This window comes from Biomphalaria glabrata, chromosome 10 (assembly GCF_947242115.1).
Source record: "Biomphalaria glabrata chromosome 10, xgBioGlab47.1, whole genome shotgun sequence".
NCBI lineage: Eukaryota > Metazoa > Mollusca > Gastropoda > Planorbidae > Biomphalaria > Biomphalaria glabrata.
The window spans coordinates 24,369,852-24,392,655 of NC_074720.1; the positions used below are offsets into that span (position 1 = coordinate 24,369,852).

At 36.7% G+C, this 22,804-nt stretch overlaps 1 protein-coding gene across 5 annotated transcripts in view; it reads left to right on the forward strand.

Moving 5' to 3' along the window:
• The window catches only part of LOC106076176 (uncharacterized), a 161,797-nt gene that overhangs the window by 100,200 nt on the left and 38,793 nt on the right, over nucleotides 1–22,804 (forward strand). For all 5 annotated transcript variants that reach the window (XR_008780024.1, XM_056043124.1, XM_056043121.1 and 2 more), the window contains exons 13-21: nucleotides 4,740–4,861; nucleotides 6,164–6,196; nucleotides 6,318–6,417; nucleotides 12,105–12,250; nucleotides 12,352–12,444; nucleotides 12,537–12,651; nucleotides 14,889–15,007; nucleotides 15,505–15,537; nucleotides 21,684–21,771. Coding sequence is in view for 4 of the 5 variants with exons in the window: in XM_056043124.1 (XP_055899099.1) it covers nucleotides 4,740–4,861; nucleotides 6,164–6,196; nucleotides 6,318–6,417; nucleotides 12,105–12,250; nucleotides 12,352–12,444; nucleotides 12,537–12,651; nucleotides 14,889–15,007; nucleotides 15,505–15,537; nucleotides 21,684–21,771 (849 nt within the window). In the remaining variant the exon portion in view is untranslated. The remainder of the gene's footprint in view (nucleotides 1–4,739; nucleotides 4,862–6,163; nucleotides 6,197–6,317; nucleotides 6,418–12,104; nucleotides 12,251–12,351; nucleotides 12,445–12,536; nucleotides 12,652–14,888; nucleotides 15,008–15,504; nucleotides 15,538–21,683; nucleotides 21,772–22,804) is intronic.

The following is a 22,804-nucleotide window of genomic DNA, read 5'->3' on the forward strand; positions in this document are numbered from 1 at the left end:
TTTTTTAAAGTCGTCATTTAAATGTCTAAAGTACACCGATCTGCTCTAAGCACTTATTAACTTTTTTTAGAAGCGTAATCATCTTTCGTTCCAGTTTTTTTAAATGTATATTTCTAAACAGATCTAGACATTAATCTAATTCTCCTCTAGATCTTGGTTAGAATTACGAATCCACATAATTGTCAAAGTGAATTTGAGGAATTTTCCACGAAACATCAGTATGAAAACGCGCGAGTGTGTGTGGAGAAAACTGCTACAGTTCAAATGGTTTAGTCATTGACTGCAATTAATAAATATTCCTTAGATTCTAGATGTATATAGTTTTCAGCAAAAACAGTCTTTAATTTTGCTGCATCTGCAGTCTTCTGAGCGTATTTCATTGTTTACGTATGTAAGCGACACGTCGTGCAAGGCCGATTTGACGGATACCAATCGTTACAGAAAGCCAGAACACTTACTTGCAGCGTCACAACTTGTGGGACAGTTTAGACCAATAGCTCGTTGCCACGTCACACTTCTATATGACGTAGCAACATATCATGCTTATAATTTAAGTCTAGACACGAAAATAAGATCCACTTATTTAAAAAAAAAACATATTTAGGCCTATTTTCAGTAGATCTACATCTATACTATATGCTCTTTAATTATAAGTAACGTGTCTCACCATCCAGGCTCACTGTTCACTGCACCACACGACACAACCGACTCAAAGAGCTTGACAACTCAGGGCTCCAAAATAACGTTTAATGTCAAATAAATCACAGCCAATACTGTACAATTAGCAACAACAAAACACTGACTACAAAAACCTTGCCTCTGTTCCGGACCGACTTCAAACCATGCTAGTTCTGACTTCGCCTCGTACTGGTGACATTGTGAGGTAACGTGAAGGACTTGACTCTGACACATTCGCTCTTATATAGGGTCACTTTAGGCCTTCTAGAACCGAATGGAACGTCACTTGACCATTCTGGTTGATCACATGACTACATTGGACTTGATTTGAGTGGGTACTATTTACAACACAGATCCTTCCCGAACTGGCGTGTACTCGTTACGGCTAACCTCTCGTCTAGTAACACACACAGAACAACTCCCATCTGTGTCATCATCAGGTTTATAACAATCCTTGTCGACCGGCCACTGTAACCTATGTGACCGCAGTAGGCCCCGAACTTTCATAGGACCCGCGCTAATTCAAGGTGTATAAATTATTAAATTAAACCATTTTAAAACAGATTTCCCGCGCCCTCCTGTCGATTTACCGGGAGCTCGTGGAAATCTCCCGAAATCGCAAAAATATACGAAAAAGTCCTTAAAATATACGAAATATCTACATAAAAATTGTCATTTTGGGGTGTCATTCAATATGGAAAATGCCAAGCCTACGCGCAATAAATAATAAAGGCATTATGCATTAGCCGTTGTTGTGTAATCTGGTGAAAGAAGCTTCTCGCGCCTCAAACTAATGAAGAATTACTTGGAGTCAACAATTCTAAAAGATGTTTGTAAATGTTTTACATATTTCGGATGTTCCTTCAGAGTTGAAGATAGTTTACTTCCTAGTCCAAACCTCCCGCAGGACGACGGGGGATGGGAGCGGGCAGGATTTGAACCCTCGACCATCGATAAATCCGAACGACAGTCCAGCGCGCAAACCTCACGACCAGGCAGATAGATTGAAATTTTTGGTAATTCTTGCTATTGAGCTTGATCTGTGTAGGAAACAGAATTATTATGATGTACTATATGACTTTGCTACACGCAAGGCTCGTAAAGTAATTCTGTACGTAGTAAAGAATGAATAAAATGCATAGACGAATTTATTTTCTAATACAAACTCTTAAATTTCACTTATCCGCTTCCCTAACCAAACTTCGCATCCGTTTCGCAAGGGCCCCACAATGCTTAATTCCGGCCCTGCTATTTAGTGACCTATAAATATACATAGTAGATTACCTGTTCTCTTTCCATGACTTCTTGGTCACAATGCTTAAGTACGACGTTGCTATTTAGTGTTTGTAAAATGTTTTACATATTTCGGATGTTCCTTCAGAGTTGACGATAGTTTACTTCCTAGTCCAAGCCTCCCGCAGGACGAAGGGGGATGGGAGCGGGCAGGGTTTGACAGTCCAGCGCGCAGCCATCCGTAGCGAGCTGTGAAAACGTGTTCTCCCCCCCCCCTTGTTTTTTTTGGGGGCATGGACTGGGTTGCCTGAGTCAGCCAGGAAAGCCAATGAGTTTAAAACCCCCTCCGAAATTTTTGTATGATAAAACCGCCTCTTCAATATAAGATTAAAGTATACAACAGTCACCAGATATTATAAGCGTAGCCAAGAGGGATTTTGTGTTTAAAAGAGCTTCTTCAAGGAGTGTGATATTGATATTATTTTAAAACCCTAACGCCCAATGAGCCCTAACCCTATGTATATAAAAAAAACGCCTATATATGCTGCATTATGGAATTCAAGAATAAGGGTTGGGGCGACTGGATATAAAAATATAATTTATAACATATATAACTTATATTAGTGACATACTATTTTGTAAAAGTTTCGTAATTCTTAAACAACGCCCCTGAAGAAAAGAAACTGCCTTGCGTAGATCTTTTACGAGGCGACGTATGAGCTCGTATGATTTTTTTTTCTTACTTTTGCTTGGCATTTAGTGTCGGCTGGGTGTTTCCTCAGGCTTTATATACGTCGTATATATATATATAATTTAATCCCCGTATTTTAAAGAAGTTTTCGGTCTTGGCAATTTGCTCCAATACTGAGTTAAAAGAACAACTGGGTCTGAAACTTTAACTGGAATATCCATGGGACAAGGTGGGGTTGGTCAATGGTCCATTCTCCGCCATCCATGGAAAAACCTACAGAAGAAATCAACGTTTTTTGAACAAGAGTTTCTATGAAGACATCTCTGGGTACTATGATACCGATGAAGACATCTCTGGGTACTATGATACCGATGAAGACAATGAACAGCAAACTGTTGGAACAAACGAAACAGACATTTATAGACCAACGTCTAGAGAATTTGTTGTGCAAGTCAAGACAACCAGAATGGTCGAGTTGTTAAAGTTCCTTGTAGATATCAGTCTTAAGAACTTTAAAAAGAAGGCTGTGATAAGAACTTCAAAAGGAAGGATGTGCTAATATTATATGATATTACGTCTTGTTTGTTGTTTATGTTTTGTGAGAAAATACGTAACAGGATGTGAGAACTAAAAAGATAGTCTTCTTTGTCTACTTGAAAAACACAAAGTCTCTGTTATTATTATTGTTATTATTAATTAATGTCTACATTATGTTATTTATTTATCTGTGACAACAGAACAATATATATATATATATATATATATATATATATATATATATGAGTTAAAATCCCTTTCTAGAGTTTAAACCCCAGTGGGGTCTGAAGCTAAAAACCACCTCTTCAATATACAATTAAAGCAAACACACGCAAAATTCTACGAGGGTAGCTAAGTGGGTTTTCACTTTTCAGCTAGAGATTTTTAGTTTAAAACCCCACCCCCAACAGATGGTTTTGACGATAAAACTTCCCTTTTCGATATAGAATCTAAAGCAAACTACAGTCACCAAATTTTACGAGCTTTGTCAAGAGGGGTTACAAATTTCTACCATTCACTGGACTCCATTATTGAATAACAGATTTCGGTTTTGAACTAAATGAACTGATAATGCACTGAAGATACCTCAGAAAAAGATTTTTTTTGTTTTAAATACCGGAAATAGTACTTGGCGACGCCCCGAACCCCGCAGAGGGAGCTCACATCGCTCCCCCTCTGTAAGAACCTACTCCAGGGTACAAAGGCTCGAAGACAAGCTTAATATATATATATGGCGGGGAAATATAAAAAAAATCCCCCCCCAACCTCCTTCCCCGAAAAAAATTCCTGGCTACGCCAATGATCTGCAGTGTCAGCGACCTTCATGAGAGTAATGAGGCCAATACGTCGTACAATTAATTTTTGCCAGGGCACTACTGTGTACTATGACTACTGAGTACTGTGACTCTCGCCTCACCGTGGAACATATCCTCATTGATTGCCCCAGATACCAGGATGTCAGGGACTTTTTCAGAGCACACAACTTAAAAACACTATTCGACAATGTCGACCCAGGGAAGGTACTGGGGTTTATCCGGGAAGTGGAGTTGTCTACGAAGATCTGATTTATGAATTGTGAACATATAATATTTACATAAGATTTTTACCAAATTATTAAATTTTTACTACCTTTACTATTTTAACTGTGAATAGACCTTGTTTTTAATGAATTAACTGTATAGAATTTAGCCCTTGTTATATATAGGGGAAGTGATCTTTAAAGGATTACGGGCACGACATGGCCTAAATTGTGCCGATGTTCCTAAACTCAAACTTAAACCCAGGGCACAACGGGAAGCCCTAGTCGTCTTGTTGCCAGTCGGAGTTCTTCTTAGGAGTCCTTGGTTGAAGATCATCTTAACATTTTTGTACGGTTCATTTTATTCATATTATATTCTCTAAACTGTCTCTAAGAATTACTAATGATGCATAGACATTTTCATGATCTTGAATAAAAAATTGTGTGACCATGTTATCAGTGACACTTTTTGTGATTATCCCCCCCCCCCCCAGTATAGACGTAATCTAGACTCTACCCTCTTCACAATGACATTCATTTTCCAATCATTTCTAATGTTGTTTTTTTTTTGTTTTCTTACAGCGTAATGTCATCACAAATACAATGTTTATTAAATGTAACTTGCTCTTGCGGACTAGTACTTTTTAAATTATCAGAAACAATGGCACTTAGATATCACGAGTTCTCTAGTCTTTGCAACAACGGTATGTTTCATTTTTAAGAATCTGTTCAGTTCATAATTTAATGTTGAAAAGCTTCTGTAAGATTTAAGCCTCTGCTTCCTTGCAGTTTCCTTACAGTGCTAAGGTTTTAGGAGTCAACTTGTATACCCTCAACAGCTCCTGCTACTAACTTGACGCCAAACAGATTTCACGAAAATCCTTTGTATAACATCAGCAAGATCAAGTGAGTGAATCTGTGCAGCCAGTCAGAGGGGATTAGTGCATGGGAAACCCATGATCCCTTTCTCTAAGACCCAAGAATCAGCCCTTCTCTTAAGGCCTATATATATAATATTTTTATAATGTTTTCTTTGTTGTTGTTGTTGTTGTTTTGTATTATCAAATTTTTAATAGTGGTGCATTGCTATCAAATTTTTGAACTAGAGATATCAGGTTACAGCTATATCCTGTCAAGTCTCAACTAGAGATATCAAGTTACAGCTATGTCCTGTCAAGTCTCAACTAGAGATATCAAGTTACAGCTATGTCCTGTCAAGTCTCAACTAGAGATATCAAGTTACACCTATGTTCTGTCAAGTCTCAACTAGAGATATCAAGTTACAGCTATGTTCTGTCAAGTCTCAACTAGAGATATCAAGTTACAGCTATATCCTGTCAAGTCTCAACTAGAGATATCAAGTTACAGCTATGTTCTGTCAAGTCTCAACTAGAGATATCAAGTTACAGCTATGTCCTGTCAAGTCTCAACTAGAGATATCAAGTTACAGCTATGTCCTGTCAAGTCTCAACTAGAGATATCAAGTTACAGCTATGTCCTGTCAAGTCTCAACTAGAGATATCAAGTTACAGCTATGTCCTGTCAAGTCTCAACTAGAGATATCAAGTTACAGCTATGTTCTGTCAAGTCTCAACTAGAGATATCAAGTTACAGCTATGTTCTGTCAAGTCTCAACTAGAGATATCAAGTTACAGCTATGTCCTGTCACAGCTCTTACTAATTACATTTAAATTACAGCTAATGTTTTCAACTAGTACTACTTTGAATGCATTGGCTCGAATTGACTTTTTCTTTCTTGAACACTTCATGCTCCAATCAATAGAGCTCAGGATTTTCTGGATTGCACAAATATCTCTCCCCTTACAATGTCCCTGCACCCTAGAGCATGCTCTGATATCAAGATGTAATATAGAAAAACGAATAACTAAATAAATCCTTTTCCTGGTATAAATGTCATAATTTAATAAACTGATATTTTTAGATGAAGAAATCTTGTTTACTTAGTACAACTAAATCTACAACTCATTCTATTGTTATTTCTTCAGTTATCCCACCTGTTCCAGACTTTGTCTGCGATAGTAAGTAACTTAGAATATAGCAAATACATTGCAAGTTTTTTATTAGCTTACATCTTATTTGTAATGTCATGATACTTTATTTTCGTACAGCTATGTCCTAACCAGTTTCCTTTCCTTCAAGATTTTAGACAATGTAACTCAAGCAATCCTTTGCAACAATGTGATGCTGCATTAAATAAGACAACTAGTCTTGGAGAACTTCCCCATGGACGAACATGCCTGTATGTTGTAACTTATGTTTGTATAAATTCTATTGATATATCAACAATTATTTGAAATTCTAGGTGTCTACGTTTAAATAAAACTTGTGGAGCAAGCATAATGGGGTAGCAGCTGGGACTGCTAGGTGAAGCTAAAATAGCATTTAGATCTGCATCTCTAGCGGTAGTCTCTGGCCCACTTCTGTTTCTAAATGACATACCTAATTGTTCAGGAGAAAAAGTTTGACTATAGATTATTGCATTATGCATTTAACAATGAAAACAACACAAAATACTACTGAATTTACTAAAAGAGATTAAATACAGAAAAGTAAATGAAATTTTAGCATGCATCCCGTCCAGAAGAACGTGAATTATTAAGAGTAAATAAGACAAAAACTAATCGTCTTATTTATGGTAAACCAGTGACACAAAACTCAAAATACCTAGATCTAGGTGTTCTAAGAAATAAAAGAAAACCTCCATATTTATGAAATAATTAAGAAATCAAACAAAATGTTAGGAAAGTCTTAAAAAATGAAACAAGAACTTAAAATTAAAATGCTATTTAACTTTTGTTAGACCAATATTTTCAATGCTGATGCCCCTTTTAAAGCCTTGTTGGCTTTTGGTCACAATTCGAGTCTTTTTTTTTTTCGGCATTTATTTGCATACCATATGCTGCGGAAGTCTTGTCTATGCGCATCAACAAGTCAGCTAGTTCTTCTTCTGTCCCTGCTAGACCATCTATGTCATCAGCGAAGCGCAAGTTAGTAATTTTTCTTCCTGCAATGCTACCTATACTACTTTCATAGCCGTCGAGAGCGTTTTCCATTATCCTTTCAAATCAATCCCCAATGTTTTGGTGAAGTACACCGCACTAGTGGCCTTCCTGTAGAGGTTCTGGATTACTTTTAGTATAATTGATGTACTTTTCAATTGTCGCTCAGATTGCACTATGCCATACGCTGTTGAAAGCTTTCTTGAAATCAACAAAGACATGGGAAAGATTCTTTTGGTGTTGGATGTATTTCTCACACAGTATTATGAAGTTTAGAATTAGTTCTGTTTGGCTGCAATCTTGTCTAAAACCCACTTGTTCTTCTGATATAATTTTTATAAAATTTTGAACAGGACTTTGCTGGGATGGCTTATGAGGCTGATGGTACGGTAGACAGAGTTGCTTTTCTTTGGAATAGTGATGATGAGTGATTGGGCCCAGGGTTTGGGCCATTCTGCTGACAGCCAGATCTTGTTGGCAAAACGTGCGTTTATCATGGGTTCTATAGCCTATAGAAGTTCACCTGGAATGTTGTCAACTCCGGTAGAATTTTTGTAAAGAAATTTATTAGTTATGTTAATAATATATACTAATTATTTATATTTCAACCTATTTTAAGATTATTTCGCCCCTCCCCTCTAGTATGTTGGTCGATTTGGTGGGATGGGATGGGGAGGTGGCGATGGCATCAATCCCGGCCCCTCCACCATAAACTTTCGAGTGGACCCGGACCCCACTGGGGGAGCTTGCAGCGCTTCCCCAGACACCCTAGCTGTCAAGGGAGAGGCCTCAACAAGGCTTTTTTATTTTTCGCAGAAGGTTAAGAAACACTGATTTTTTGTTTATTCCCATATATATATATATATATATATATGGGAATAAACAAAAAATATATATATACGCACGTTAATGCATAGGGTTAGGGTTTACTGTGGGTTAGGGTTTGGAAAAAAATCGCCCCCCTTCTCCTAAATTCTGGATCCGCTAGTGCACGATTAACATCATCTCATCTGTTCCTTACTATATAACTATACTAGCCATATGTTACCCGCAACCCGCGGGTCTTAATTTGCATATCACTGTCGGTGTAGGCACTGGGTGTTTTGTAGACAATTAAATGAAATAATAATGTTATAAGTAAAGCGAATGCGGAATGCGTGAATGTAAAAATAGTATGAATGGAGCTATCAAATTAGCTAATCGACCTAAATCCATTTTTTCAAATAAAAACATTTGCTTGTAGGCCTACATATATTTGATTAAAGTATGAAATGAATAGACTTTATTTTGTACCAGTTTATCTGTGGGGTCAGGGCATTTGTCTTGGTGTAGTCTGCTATTGAAGAATGTATTTTTAAAAAATTTTTATGTATAAAGTGTAAGTTAATAAGTAGATCTAGACTTTCTAGATATAGAATCTAGATATTTCTAGTATAAGTATCATCTAGAGGCTACATCGATGACAAAGATAGATGGTTTACTCTAGCGGAGAATGATTGTATACAGATCTATATTCTAGACCTATATCTACTTATAAAATAAATTAGTTTTTGTTTGTTTTTGTTTCAATTATGAAAGCTATATGTAGACAAATAGAAGTTGAAATGTTTTCTGTATAATAGTGTAGATCTATAATTAGTAAAGATCTAGATCTAGTAAAGATCTCGCTGTCGTGTTTACGTTTTATAAATGAAAGTAGGTTTTAGATTTATTTTTAAAATGTGTATTCTTCATTAAAAGTATAGTCAAACGTATATTTAAGAGAGTAAAATATTGATCTCTCAATAATTTAAATCTAAAAATAACGCAAAAAAGAGTTTATTCAATTTATTAGTCAAAATTTTATTTAGAGCCGAAAGTTCATGACCTCAATACGCGTTGCCTTGGTGAATACTGTAAACTGTAGGTGACAAAAAGCAATAAAACTATATTTAATAATCAAATCGAACGCGCGAATGTAATTGTATATATAACATTGTTAGTTTAATTTTATTTAGATCTAGATCTAGAATTTAAACAATTTCAATGCCAAAGTAGTCTAGTCAATAAACAAAAACTTTGAGCTCATTATAGTAAAAGACTATACACTTTGTGTTGCCCTAGAAAATAGCCTAGATACAGTAGGTTTTAGTGTTGACCTAGAAACCGCTCTATGATGAATGAAATGTTTGTCGACACGGCTAGTGTATATGTGTAGCTACGTTGTTAATAGTTCTAACTCCGCATAAGTAAATCTGAATGAAAAAAGTAAATTGAAAATATAGACTTAAAATTAAACCTAATCGGTAGTTGAAGGGTAAAATACTTTTAAAAAAACACAATGGAAAGTAAATTGTATTATCTTAGTAGTTTATTATTTTAATAAAATGCCTTTATAATTCGCGATATTTTGACCTCTGACGTTAATTTCATTCGTATCACTAAGCAGCGCAAGTAATGGTGCGCGCGAGTTCTGGAAAAGTGTGTCAATGCGGCTAATACTAGAGCGAACGATTTTATGTAAAAAAAAACTCAAATTTGTAGGTTAATTTTTTATTAAATAATGAAATGAATAGACACTAATTTGTATGTTCATGTGTAAAAGTACAAAATTATGTTTTCTTGAATTAGGGCTAATTAGATCTAAGAAATTTTCATCTCTGCGCATGCGTGACCTCTCCATCTTGTCTCATCATTTAGACGCATCATGTAAACAAGGCCTAGATTTATAAGATACGATTCTTTCATAGAGATGGACAATTTTTTATTGAGGGTCTTAAGTTTGTTTTAGGGCTACAATACATACACTACGGTCTAAGTTAGTACCCAAGGAACATTTCTGCCAAGTTTTATCAAGATTGGTCAAGCGGTTTTGATTTCTATTCATAACATACATACATACATACATACATACACCTCACATTCTACTTTATAAAGTAGACTAGACATAATTTACCCCCGGCCCTCGGGTCTTAATTTGCGTATCACTTTCGATATAGTCACTGAGTGTGCTTTGTAAACAATTAATCGAAATAATAATTTTATAACTAAAGGGAATACGTGAATGTAAAAATAGTATGAATGGAGCTATCTAAATAGCTAATGGACTTAAATCTATTTTTTTCAAATAAAACATTTGCTTGTAGGCCTACACATATTTGATTAAAATTTGAGATGAATAGACTTAATTGTGTATGTTCATGTGTTAAAGTATAAAGTAGATCTTGAGGTAGACATAGATCTATATCTAGACTAATCTAGAGTCTAGAGTTCATTCTGCCCGTGAAGGCTTCGCTCTGCGTGACATTTTTTAAAATTAGATTTATAAATGAAACTATTAGAATATATCTCAACACGGCTTCGCAGCTCTAACGAACGAATGTATGAAAAATGCTTTAGAAAAACAAATTTGAATGTTAATTTGATTAAAATATGAAATGAATGGACTATAATTAGTATATTCATGTGTTTAAGTATAAAACTATTTTTTGCGAAGAGAAGTTCTTATCATCTTAAAGTTGAATTAGAGTTTTAGACCTAGTAGAGATGTGTAACTTTTCTCGTAATGTCTAATGAAAGAATGTTCTTCAGGAATTATAAATACGCAGATATAAGGAACGAATTTATGTAAAAATACATTTGAAACACAAATTTGAAGGTTAATTTTATTAAATAATGAAATCAATAGACTATATTTTGTATTTTCATGTGTCAAATTAAATAATATCTGCGCAAAGTGCAGTTCTTAAAATTAGATTTAGATCTAGATCCTTTCGATTTTTTGATGTAAATATGGAAAACATAGCCTAGATTGATGTAGCTATAATGCTTTCATAGAGTTGGTCATATTTTTTTTTGAGAGTCTTAAGTTTTTTTTAGGGCTACAATACATACACTACGGTCTAAGTTAGTACCCAAGGAATATTTCTGCCAAGTTTTATCAAGATTGGTCAAACGGTTTTGATTTCTATTCGACACATACATACATACATACATACATACATACATACATACATACATACATACATACATACATACATACATATATACATACATACATATATACATACATACATACATACATACATACATACATACATACATACATATATACATACATACATACATACATACATACATACATACATACATACATACATACATACGTACATACATACATACATACATATATACATACATACATACATACATACGTACGCCTTACTTTCTACTTTATTTACATGAACGTGAACATCTATCTTATCTGTTCCTAACTGTATCTACATCCACATCTCATCTGTTCCTAACTGTATCTACATCCACATCTCATCTGTTCCTAACTGTATCTACATCCACATCTCATCTGTTCCTAACTGTATCTACATCCACATCTTATCTGTTCCTAACTGTATCTACATCCACATCTCATCTGTTCCTAACTGTATCTACATCCACATCTCATCTGTTCCTAACTGTATCTACATCCACATCTCATCTGTTCCTAACTGTATCTACATCCACATCTCATCTGTTCCTAACTGTATCTACATCCACATCTCATCTGTTCCTAACTGTATCTACATCCACATCTCATCTGTTCCTAACTGTATCTACATCCACATCTCATCTGTTCCTAACTGTATCTACATCCACATCTCATCTGTTCCTAACTGTATCTACATCCACATCTCATCTGTTCCTAACTGTATCTACATCCACATCTCATCTGTTCCTAACTGTATCTACATCCACATCTCATCTGAACTCAATCTACTATGCAAACAATTGTTTGATCACCACACAAAATGACCATGAGACCAGAGGTTGAGAATAAATACTTTTTATATAACAATTTTTTTAGCTACTCCTAAAATGTTCACCATATTGGAAATTGTTAAGATCATTAGTTACTTTATAAATAAAATTCTTGTCTACCTTCTATTGCCAGGAACATCTTAGACAGAGATGTTTGCATGAAAGAAATAAGCTGTAGATGTGCAATGGTAGAAAACGGATCATCATCCACAGCTTACACGGTCTATAAAATCTTAACAGATAATATTCTTCAGTATAATGTTCTTGGTTGTTCAACAGGTTAGTTAATGATTCACTTGATACATTACTTATTAGCACGTTATTAATTATAATACGGGATATTTAAATTCTTAAAATAATCAGAATAATTGTGTATGTAGTTACAGGTATTCCGACTGACCCAATCGGTTTTGTTTGCCCTGGCACTAAAACAGATATATCTCAACCAAAACTTGTGCTGAATTGGACACAATGTAAGTCTAATGTATATACACATTTTATACAATTCACTATTCGTTCTAGAAATAGTTTTTCAATTCATATAATTCAATTATTATTTTATCAGCGGCAGAAAAAAGACAATTTGCCAATGATTGTCCAACGGTGAAGATGTGTTATGATCAGAGTGATTCTGTTGAAGCGGAATCTTTATATACTTTAGATGCAAAACGTTTGTGCCGGTGAGTAGTTTTAAAAAATTATCAAACTTAAGTATTAGATGAAAACAAATAGCACCAGTTTGTTTTTATTGATGATTGAATGTACATTGTTTGAAGAAACACATGTTAGTCAAGTGGTTCTAAAACTTTTACCAGTGGCGCTTCCTATATGAAAAAAAAAATTCGTTCGCGCCCCCTTAGGTTGATTGGTACCTCGAAGTGGGATCCGGGATGGTTTTAAGTATGTCATGAAAAAGATAAGACACTTAAGCACATCTAATTCTAATTTTGAAAATGTTATCCCTTTCTTTAGAATTAAGTGTTTTGTTTACTAGAATTATTTTTTTCTGGAGATAGTATTGGATTTGAAATATTTTTTTCCTGAGAGTCCCCTCCCAGCGGGTACCTGTGAGAGCCCTGCGACATGCGTATTCCCGTATTCCTGCATTCTGAGCCGCCGAAATTCTTTTTCTTTTTCTAACAAGGTGGGGTGTGCCGAGAGTTTTCTTGCAGCCAGAGCACACAAAGATACTCGTCGAATTAAGTCTAATAATATGCGAGGGACATTGTAGGAACGTATAATGAAAGTACGTCTGTAACGGGTGTGATTGAATGGGTGTGATTGAATGGGTGTGATTGAACGGGTGTAATTGAATTGGGAGTGATTGAATGGGTCTGATTGAATGGGTGTGATTGAACGGGTGTGATCGAACGGGTGTGATAGAATGGGTGTGATTGAACGGGTGTGATCGAACGGGTGTGATTGAACGGGTGTGATTGAACGGGTGTGATTGAACGTGTGTGATTGAATGTGTGTGATTGAACGGGTGTGATCGAATGGGTGTGATTGAACGGGTGTAATTGAACGGGTGTGCTTGAACGGGTGTGATCGAATGGGTGTGATTGAACGGGTGTGCTTGAATGGGTGTGATTTAACGGGTGTGATCGAATGGGTGTGATTGAACGGGTGTAATTGAACGGGTGTGCTTGAACGGGTGTGATCGAATGGGTGTGATTGAACGGGTGTGCTTGAATGGGTGTGATTGAACGGGTGTGATTGAATGTGTGTGATTGAATGTGTGTGATTGAATGTGTGTGATTGAATGGGTGTGATTGAATGGGTGTGATTGAATGGGTGTGATCGAATGGGTGTGATTGAACGGGTGTGATTGAATGTGTGTGATTGAATGGGTGTGATTGAATGGGTGTGATTGAATGGGTGTGATTGAACGGGTGTGCTTGAATGGGTGTGATTGAATGGGTTTGATTGTCGTAACATAAGAAGACGTCAGACGTCTTGCCTTGTCCAGAGTTTAGATCCTAAAGTCTAGATCAGAACGAGACTATTCTGTCCGAGAAAAATCACGTTAGCGTGTAGACGTTTTGAAATGTCTTCTTCAAACATTGTCCACATTGATGCACACACATTAAATGGTCTATGTTTTTAAAGATCATACTTGGAACTAATAAACGGTGTCACTTATTTTATTTATTGAAACAATGGTAATAATGTTATTTTACTTGCTTAATATTCAAACACAGATGAAAATACACTCTCTTTGTTTTCTCCCTTGAAAAAAAATTGATCTACTGGTCCCCGCTCCCATGTTTAAACTAGGAAATCTATAGGGGCGTTGTGTTAGTATATTAAAATTATTTTCATTATATTTATTTATATTGTTGTAACTCTAAGGCAATCACTCAACGAAAGGCAGGAGGTCATAATAGCCGAGGTATTTATTTACAGCTAGTATAAACAAACAGACATGGACTTCATCTCTCAACTCCCAGAGTGTCCTATCTAAAGTGGCACCAGTCCTTTTCTATCTAATTACCAGTACAGACCACCAAGGCACCAACACACTTCCCAGTGCCGCTCCAGGTCCTCAATACATTTCGCAGATAGCACAAAGAACGGCTCTTGAGCCAAGACAGCCCAGACTCCCATAACTTGCAGATCACTCCAGCCGGATCTACAACAGTCCTTCTCCCTAGTATCAACATGTTTTCTATTGCTTGTCTTGAATGGTGCTCTGATGCCCACCATCAGTGTGGCGCGGGAGCAGAGTTACAACAATATATATATATATATATATATATATATATATATATATATATAGAGAGAGAGAGAGAGAGATCTATCTATATATATATATATATATATATAAATACTTTTTAATGTTCTAATTGTGTGTTTAATTGTATTTATTTAAATATATATATTATATTTTAACTCTCTTCCGCCTAAAATCCTTTAGCAATGGGCTGAATTATCTCAAGTGTGTAGTGAAAAGTTTCTGTCGCTGTGGTTTGTTTGATTCAAGAAGTGTGGATATTCAGAAAGAAATAACACTACATAATAGCAAGTGTTCCAAATGTAACTACATTATTGTCTATTATGTGCTGCCTGAAAGTTTTGTTGTTATTTAAAAAAAAAAAAACTTTTCCATTAAGTTTTAAGACAGCTTTTTTTTTGTTTGCAAAAAAATTGTTCTTGTAAATTTTGATTTTAATGTTATGAATATGTGTTTGCCTATGATTATTACACGTTTTACATAATAATCTTATTTAATACATCAGAAAAAAAATCTTTCACTTAATTTGCAAGAATACAATTTGAAAATCCCAATTTTATATGAAGGGGCTATGTGGCTAACACAATCACAAGCATAAACATACGTAAATCCTGAGTTTAAAATAACTAGAACTCGAACTGGTTCCTCTTACGCCTCCAATTTTGAAGTAGCACTAAATTGTAGGGAAGGTCTGTAGACTTTTGTTTCAATATGTATCTATGCTCAACTATAACATTTTGTTTCTTAGTCTTTTAAGAATTTGAAGTTTTATTTCTCTTTTTTATTCTCTAAATCACAGATGCACCGTATGGAATGCCACTAACCTGTAATGGTAAAAATGACTATTAACTATTAGGTATTCAAAAAGTTGATGTGCAGTGATTGAACATTCTGATTTCATGTATAATTCATCAGAATTGTAATACATAAGTAAGAATTAACAATCTACAGTAAATGTTAAAAGTGTCCCGCGAAGACATGTCCAGCATACGACGCTGCATATTGGAACACATTCTGCAAAGTGTCTACAACACAAACTGCACTTTACTGCACAGCAACTTTTCGGAGCCCATTCTAAAAAAATGATCTATGATTTGACATGGCTTTGCTCGAGTTTTTTTTTCTGTTATTTTTGTTTGCTTATATATAAAAGGCATCTATGCTGTTTTAATCATTCGTAAAAACAAATGCTTGCAAGTCAAATCAAAGCATTTTATTTTGTGAGTTATTGAATTCATTCGAGTGACATAACATTACAGCAATGGAATTTTTTTTTATCCTGGTGAGAAAATGTGAGCTCTAGGCCTACTGACCCACTGCGGTCGTGTTTAGGAAAAGCTTCCTATTCGTAGCAAGTTTCTTCAACATTGAGACTGACTTTTGTTTTTCCATAGTTATACAACCGTTGTGTTTTTTTTTGTCCCCACCAAGAGGACAAGTGTGCAAGGTGGAGACTGAAACGTGTACAGTGGATACTGTGTGCTTATGTTCTTTCAAAATAGAATGAATGAACACAGTTGATAGATGTAGATCGACTTGAAAAAGGCCTAAATAAAAATTCATTTTTAGCGGCCCCCGAAAGGGGAAAAGACGCTATTAGTTTTGTGCGAAATGTCTGTCCGTCTGTCCGTCCGTCCAGATTGAGCCTTTTCAAAACAATTAACTTATTTAGTTTGAACCGAGGGTCCCGGGTTCGAATCCTGGTGAAGACTGGGATTTTCAACTTCTGAGTCTACCCAGCTCTAATGGGTACCTGACATTAGTTGGGGAAAAGCAAAGGCGGTTGGTCGTTGTGCTGGCACCCTCGTTAACCGTAGGCCACAAAAACAGATGAACTTTACATCATCTGCCCTATAGACCACAAACTAGTTAGGCCAGGTTCACATCTAACTTTACATTCACTTTCACGTATCCTTTGATCTGCGGGACGGTTGGGGCACTACACAAGATCTGTTAACCTTCTTTCTCCATTCTTATCTCTCATTTGTCTTTGATATAATTTCATTCGGATGTTCTTTCTGAAAATATTGAAGCCTACCTGGGTGGACCACTGGTCGTGCGGTTTGCGCGCTGGACTGTCGTTTGGATTTATCGACGATCGAAGGTTCAAACCCTGCCTGCTCCCATCCCCCGTCGTCCTGCGGGAGGTTTGGACTAGGAAGTAAACTATCTTCAACTCTGAAGGATTATCCGAATTATGTAAAACATTTTACTTCGGGGGTCGATTTTGAGTTTGTGTTTCCACACAAACTGTCTTTTGTAACCTTGTTTTAAATTTTAAAAAAATATTTTAAGGAGGGCCTCATTTTTTGGAGCTCACAATAATTGATGACAGGGCGGGCAATGCTGAGTTAAATTACACTCATTTGTTTAGATTATGGTCAACAGAGATGTGTTCCGTTGTCACAGAGACAACTAAACTGAATGCGTGAATCTAAAATTTAAGCAAAAATGTTGTGATAATTTTATGCAGATTTAAATTTAGAATCTAAGAAATATTCATAGTAGCTAATGACTAAAAATTTGAACTCGTTTTGTCTTACATCCAGTTGTAAACTGAGAGGTCTACAATATCCGAAATAAAGACTATTGATTAAAGTTAGAGGCCTTATATAAGTTGTAGACCTAGATTTCCATTGGATTCATTTGTTTAGGTTACGTGAAATACATCTACTTTCACTGAACAATTTATTGCTTTAAGAGTGAACGGAAGTGCACATAAGCTTATAAATTAAGACTTTTTAGCGGCCCCCGAAAGGGGAAAAGACGCTAGTAGCTTTGTGTGAAATGTCTGTCCGTTCGTCCCGTTTAGATCTCGTAAACTAGAAAAGATATTGAAAATCCGACATCACAATATTTTAGACCATTCAAAGTTCTGATGCAACGGCTACTTTTTTTTTCCTGAAAGCGAAAAATCTAATTTTTAAAATCATTTATGCAAGCAGTTTTTTAAAGAGAAAAGGCTAATTAGTATGCATTATAAGTTAGACCTAAGTTAAAACGAATAGTAATCTTGTAAATGTCATTTTCGTAAACAATTTTTTTTATTGCGATATCGTCTTTTTTTTTGTGTGCATTCGAATAAGAGATTGATCCTTTTTAAAACAATTACATCTATTATAAGACTTCAGTTAGGCCAGGAGAGGCGAGTTAGCTGAGCGGTAAAGCGCTTGGCTTCAGAACCGGGGGCCCCGGGTTCGTATCCTGGTGAAGACTGGGATTTTCAACTTCGGAATCCTTAGGCGCCTCTGAGTCCACCCAGCTATTAGTTGGGGAAAAGTAAAGGCGGTTGGTCGTTGTGCTGGCTACATGACACCCTCGTTAACCGTAGTGCACAAAAACAGATAAACTTTACATCATCTGCCCTCTAGACCACAAGATCTGAAAGGGGAACTAGTTAAACCAGGTTCACATCTAACTTTGCATTCACTTGCTCCTGTCCTTTGATCTGCTGTACCGTTACATTTGGATGTTCTTTCTGAAAATATTGAAGCCTGCCTGGGTGGACCACTTCGGGAGCCGATTTTGAGTTTGTGTTTCCACACAAACTGTCTTTGTAATCTTGTTTGTTAATATTGTTATAATCCTGTCATGAAAATGATGTCGACATTAGGAAGAAGAGAACTAGTTCCGCCCAAGTCTAGAGCCGATGTGAAGAGACTGTGCTCAAGGAAGATGTTGTTTTATATAGTATATGTAACCTGCGCGCGTTATTAAGAATGGAGCTGATAAAATCTATGTCAATATATTCGACTTAGATCCAATAAAGTCTATTTCTCAGAGTTGAGCATTTTGTTTAGGGTCTTCCGGTTGTAGCAGGACTACCTTACATATCTTAGGATCACTGATGGTATCTAAGAAACGTACGTTGATGCCTGGTTTTTTATTTCCGTCGAAGAGATACATACCCCTTACACTCAATATCGATTTATATATGGCCTCCTTCGGTCGCGAAGCGACTATGGATCATCTCATGGAAAAGAGATGAATGCCTGGGCATTAGCTGTGGTTGGAACGATGTCGCTCACACATCAGTTCCCCCCACTCCACGCAGCTGATGTATCCAAAATAACGGCAGCGCCGATACAGTTTGGGGTCAGCGGCGTCGCAGGTTCTGCCGGAGTGTAAGCAATGGGTGCTGCAAACTGCCTTAGGGTCGCCAGCTCCTGATTTTTCCTCAGGGTTGACTCCCGAAGCCTTTCCTATGATTGGGTATAGCTGCAAGGCAACAGAGGTTTGAATTCAGAGTTTTCCTTCTCCTAGGTGAGTAGCCAGCCATGGCTAACGAGCCCCCTCCTGTCCGAAGCTAACCGGTTAAGGCGCCAGTTACTCGCCTTTGTCCCTTCTCCTGTTAGTGAGAACAGTTCCGCCGGACTCAATATCTAAGCCACACGGGAAGGCCAGAAGTTGGATGGTTGTCAGAGGCTATTTGAGACGCATGCCATTAGGAAGCATTTTATAGGTAGTGGAGTGCTTACATCCATTACCACTTCCGGCAATGACAACCTATAATTCTCTTCTTCCCTCAACAGTTTGGACGAGCAAGAAGTAAAGGAAAGATCACTCTCTTATTTCTGCGGATATTTCTAAAGAATTACTTTACGAGCCTTGCATGTAGCAAAGTCATATAGTATATCATGATAATTCTGTTTCATATATAGATCAATGTTAAATAGATCCAATCTATCTTTGCGAATTATTGACCTCAAGTAATTCTTCATTAGTTTGAGGCACGAGAAGCTTCTTTCACCAGATTACACAATTACGGCTAATGCATAATGCCGTTTTTATTTATCGCGCTTAGGATTGGCGTTTCCATATTGAATGCCACCCCAAAATGACAATTTTGTCTATATATTTCCGTATATTTTAAGGACTTTTTCGTATATTTTGTAATTTTGGGAGATTTCCAGGAGCTCTTGGTAAATCGACAGGAGGGCGCGGGAAATCTGTTTTAAGTTATAAAAGGGTTTAATTTAATAATTTATACACCTTGAATTAGCGCGGGTCCTATAAAAGTGCGGGTGCTATGAAAGTGCGGGGCCCACTGCGGCTGCGGTTTCATAGGCTGCAGTGGCCTAAGGTCGGCCCTTCAAAATAGCGGCGTATGCTACGCCGCCGGTCGACTAGTATATTATATAATATCAGGTGACCGAGCCTCGCTCGGATGAATAATTTGTTAAGGAAGGATATATACCCGAAGTCATTTTGAGAATATTTTTGTACCAGGTGGCCGAACCTCGCTCTGTTAAATAATTTCGGAAGGTTATATACCCGAAGTCATTTTGGGAATATTCTTGTAATTACGAAAATGAACGATCGGATAAAGACTACTAATCTGAAGAGTTGTTTTAGTGTTCTGTTAGTTCTAATTGTAGGCCTAATTGTACATGTCGATTAAATTTAAAGTCCTCCTACAGTCTAGACAAACTACAGCTCACGTCCGTCTTATAGTTTTACAATCCATCTTTTGCGTAAAACTATTGTAGGCTTACTATTATTGTCTTGGAAGAAAGTCTTTGCAATGTAACTTCTCTACGTTATAGGGTAAAACATGCACTTAGTGACAAAGTAAAATGGCGCATTTTTTCTTATTAGACTTAAATCATGGCATTAGTTTTCTAAAGAAACGTTTCCGTGGGGCACCTCTGTTACGCCAAACAATATGCTCGTTACCCATACGGGTTACGTGCCCTGCTCAGCCTGACTGTCGGACTATAGGAAGTTCATACCGGCTTTTGCCATCCATCCATCCTAGTGGTGCTATGGCCTGCTTTTACACATCCATCCATTCAGATCTCTCCTGGCCCTAACTCCAAGCTTTTTACCGAGGTTTATAGTTAAATCAAAAGAGGCTGCAGTGTACGCAAACTCGTTGACCGCTAGATGGATATCATGTTTAGTGTGAGCAAGTAAGGCGTAGAGAAGTTGTGTTATGACCATTTCCTTTGTTTTGGTACAGGAGAGCTAGACACTGAAGCATGAACACATGGTAATAATTCACCAGCAAAATAATAATAATAATAAGGCTTGTCTTAGAGTCCGAAAATTAATAATAAGGCTTGTCTTAGAGTCCGAAAATTAATGAGGATTGCAGCTGTGACCTACATTCTTAAAGTCCGACAGTTACGCTGGACAGAGCAGTATCCTGTATGGGAGACGAATCTCAGACGAACGCATGCCAAAGGCAGTCTTTTTTGGTGAGCTAAAAAGTGGTCGACGTAACACCGAAACCCTTAAAAGACCAGCTTATGGCGCAAACTTGACTTAGCTGACATAGAAGAGAGCACATGGTTGCATGCTACCTCAGAACGAGACAGCTGGAGGTCACCAGCAAAATAAACAACAAAGTAAAAGGTATCTACACCGCTCTACACAATTAAAGTGTAAACAACTTATTAAGCACTTAAAACACAATAACTAATCATATATCGGCACATTTAATTTCATTACTTTTCCTTCATAGTTCTATAATAAATCAATCTACAGTAAGATGGTGCGCAAATGTTTAATTAGGTCTATTGATCCTTTAAAACTCGCTATTGTTTGCAAAGACATATTTTAGTATACTGCGGTAAGCCTAGTGACGTAAACAGCGTTTTTCCCGTTTACGTCATGGAAAATTTTCATTCATAAAACATTCTAGCCAAAATTAATTTTTCGATAATGAGGCATTTTCAAACTGATATAACGGTCGACCTCGAGTTTTCCCGATGCGGCCAATGAGTTGAGAATTTTTTTCTCACTAATATGCACATACCTTGAAATTTTAAAGAAAATCGTTAGAGCCGTTTTCGAAATAAAATTTATATATATATATAAATATAAATATATATACATACATACATACAAGAATTGCTCGCTTAAGAGTATAGGATTACAATAAAAATCATGTATAAAAATATAGTAATATAAAACTATATAATATTTCAAACCTCACAATTTTTATCTAGTGTCTTGTTTTCTATTTTCCCACAGAAACAGAACTTTGCCAACAAGCACAGTTCAATGACATTTGCTTTACTCAGCTGGCTAATGGAAATAATAGTCTTGCTAGTAAATGCTAGTAAGTTGTTCATGTTTTGAAAATGGCAAAGTAATTTATTAAACTTTGATGAGTATTCTCCTATAGATTCTTTACGTCCTAGCCCATGGCAGCAGAGAATGAATGTGAATGACTTCCGGGGGGGGGGACTCAATAATATTTCAAATTGCACAAAGTTTTAAGATCTTGCATCATGCAATAATAATGAATGCTATTATCGAAGCAATCTAAAAACGTAGGCCGAGACCTTATCTACAAATACAAACACTGTGTCTTGACAATAAAAAAAATGAAAAGAAGCAAATGTGAAGCTCCTGAAGGTAAACAATTAGGTGTCCAAGAGGAACCTATGAGAGCGAACGCCAATCTTTCCTTGCACTCTCAAGGTTCTGCTTTGCTCTAACACTCTGAAAGGAGTCTTCATTCTCGGAGTTCCGATTTCCTGGGTTGCCAGTTCTTGCTCCCTAAACCCGTGGTGTCGTAGCGATTTACGTTCTGATGCACAGCCTTGGCCTTGGAACAACATGTTACAATTCCTCCGTACATGACCTGGAGTGTTACAATTCCAACAACGAAAAGTCTTTCTACTACGCCTTGAGGTCTGATAATGTTCCCGTTCATTTAAAGCCTTTTCCACCATTCTTCGAATCAGCCGCGGCAGATCCTCCTCTTCCGACACATTTAACGTCCGACAATAGTGTATGTTCCTCGCTGAAACTTCGGCCGCCTCTTAAGACATGGCATAGATAAGGGCTTCGTTGATTTTCCGTTTTCCGCTTATTCGGATGGCCTTCTTAAGTTCCAAATCTCGCATTCCATCTATAAAGGCATCTGTGACCAGAACATCCAAAAGTTCCTGTGTTGCCGATGGATAAGCAAGACGGGCGAGACGTTCTATGTCTGCTGCTAATTCCTGTAATGTCTCTTCGCTCTTCTGTTGTCGATTCTTTAATTGCATCCTGAAAACTTCCTGCAGGTGTTCATTGCCGTATCGTAGTTCCATTGTTTTGACCATGGCATCGTAGTCCGTCCGATCCGTCATAGTCTGTCATAG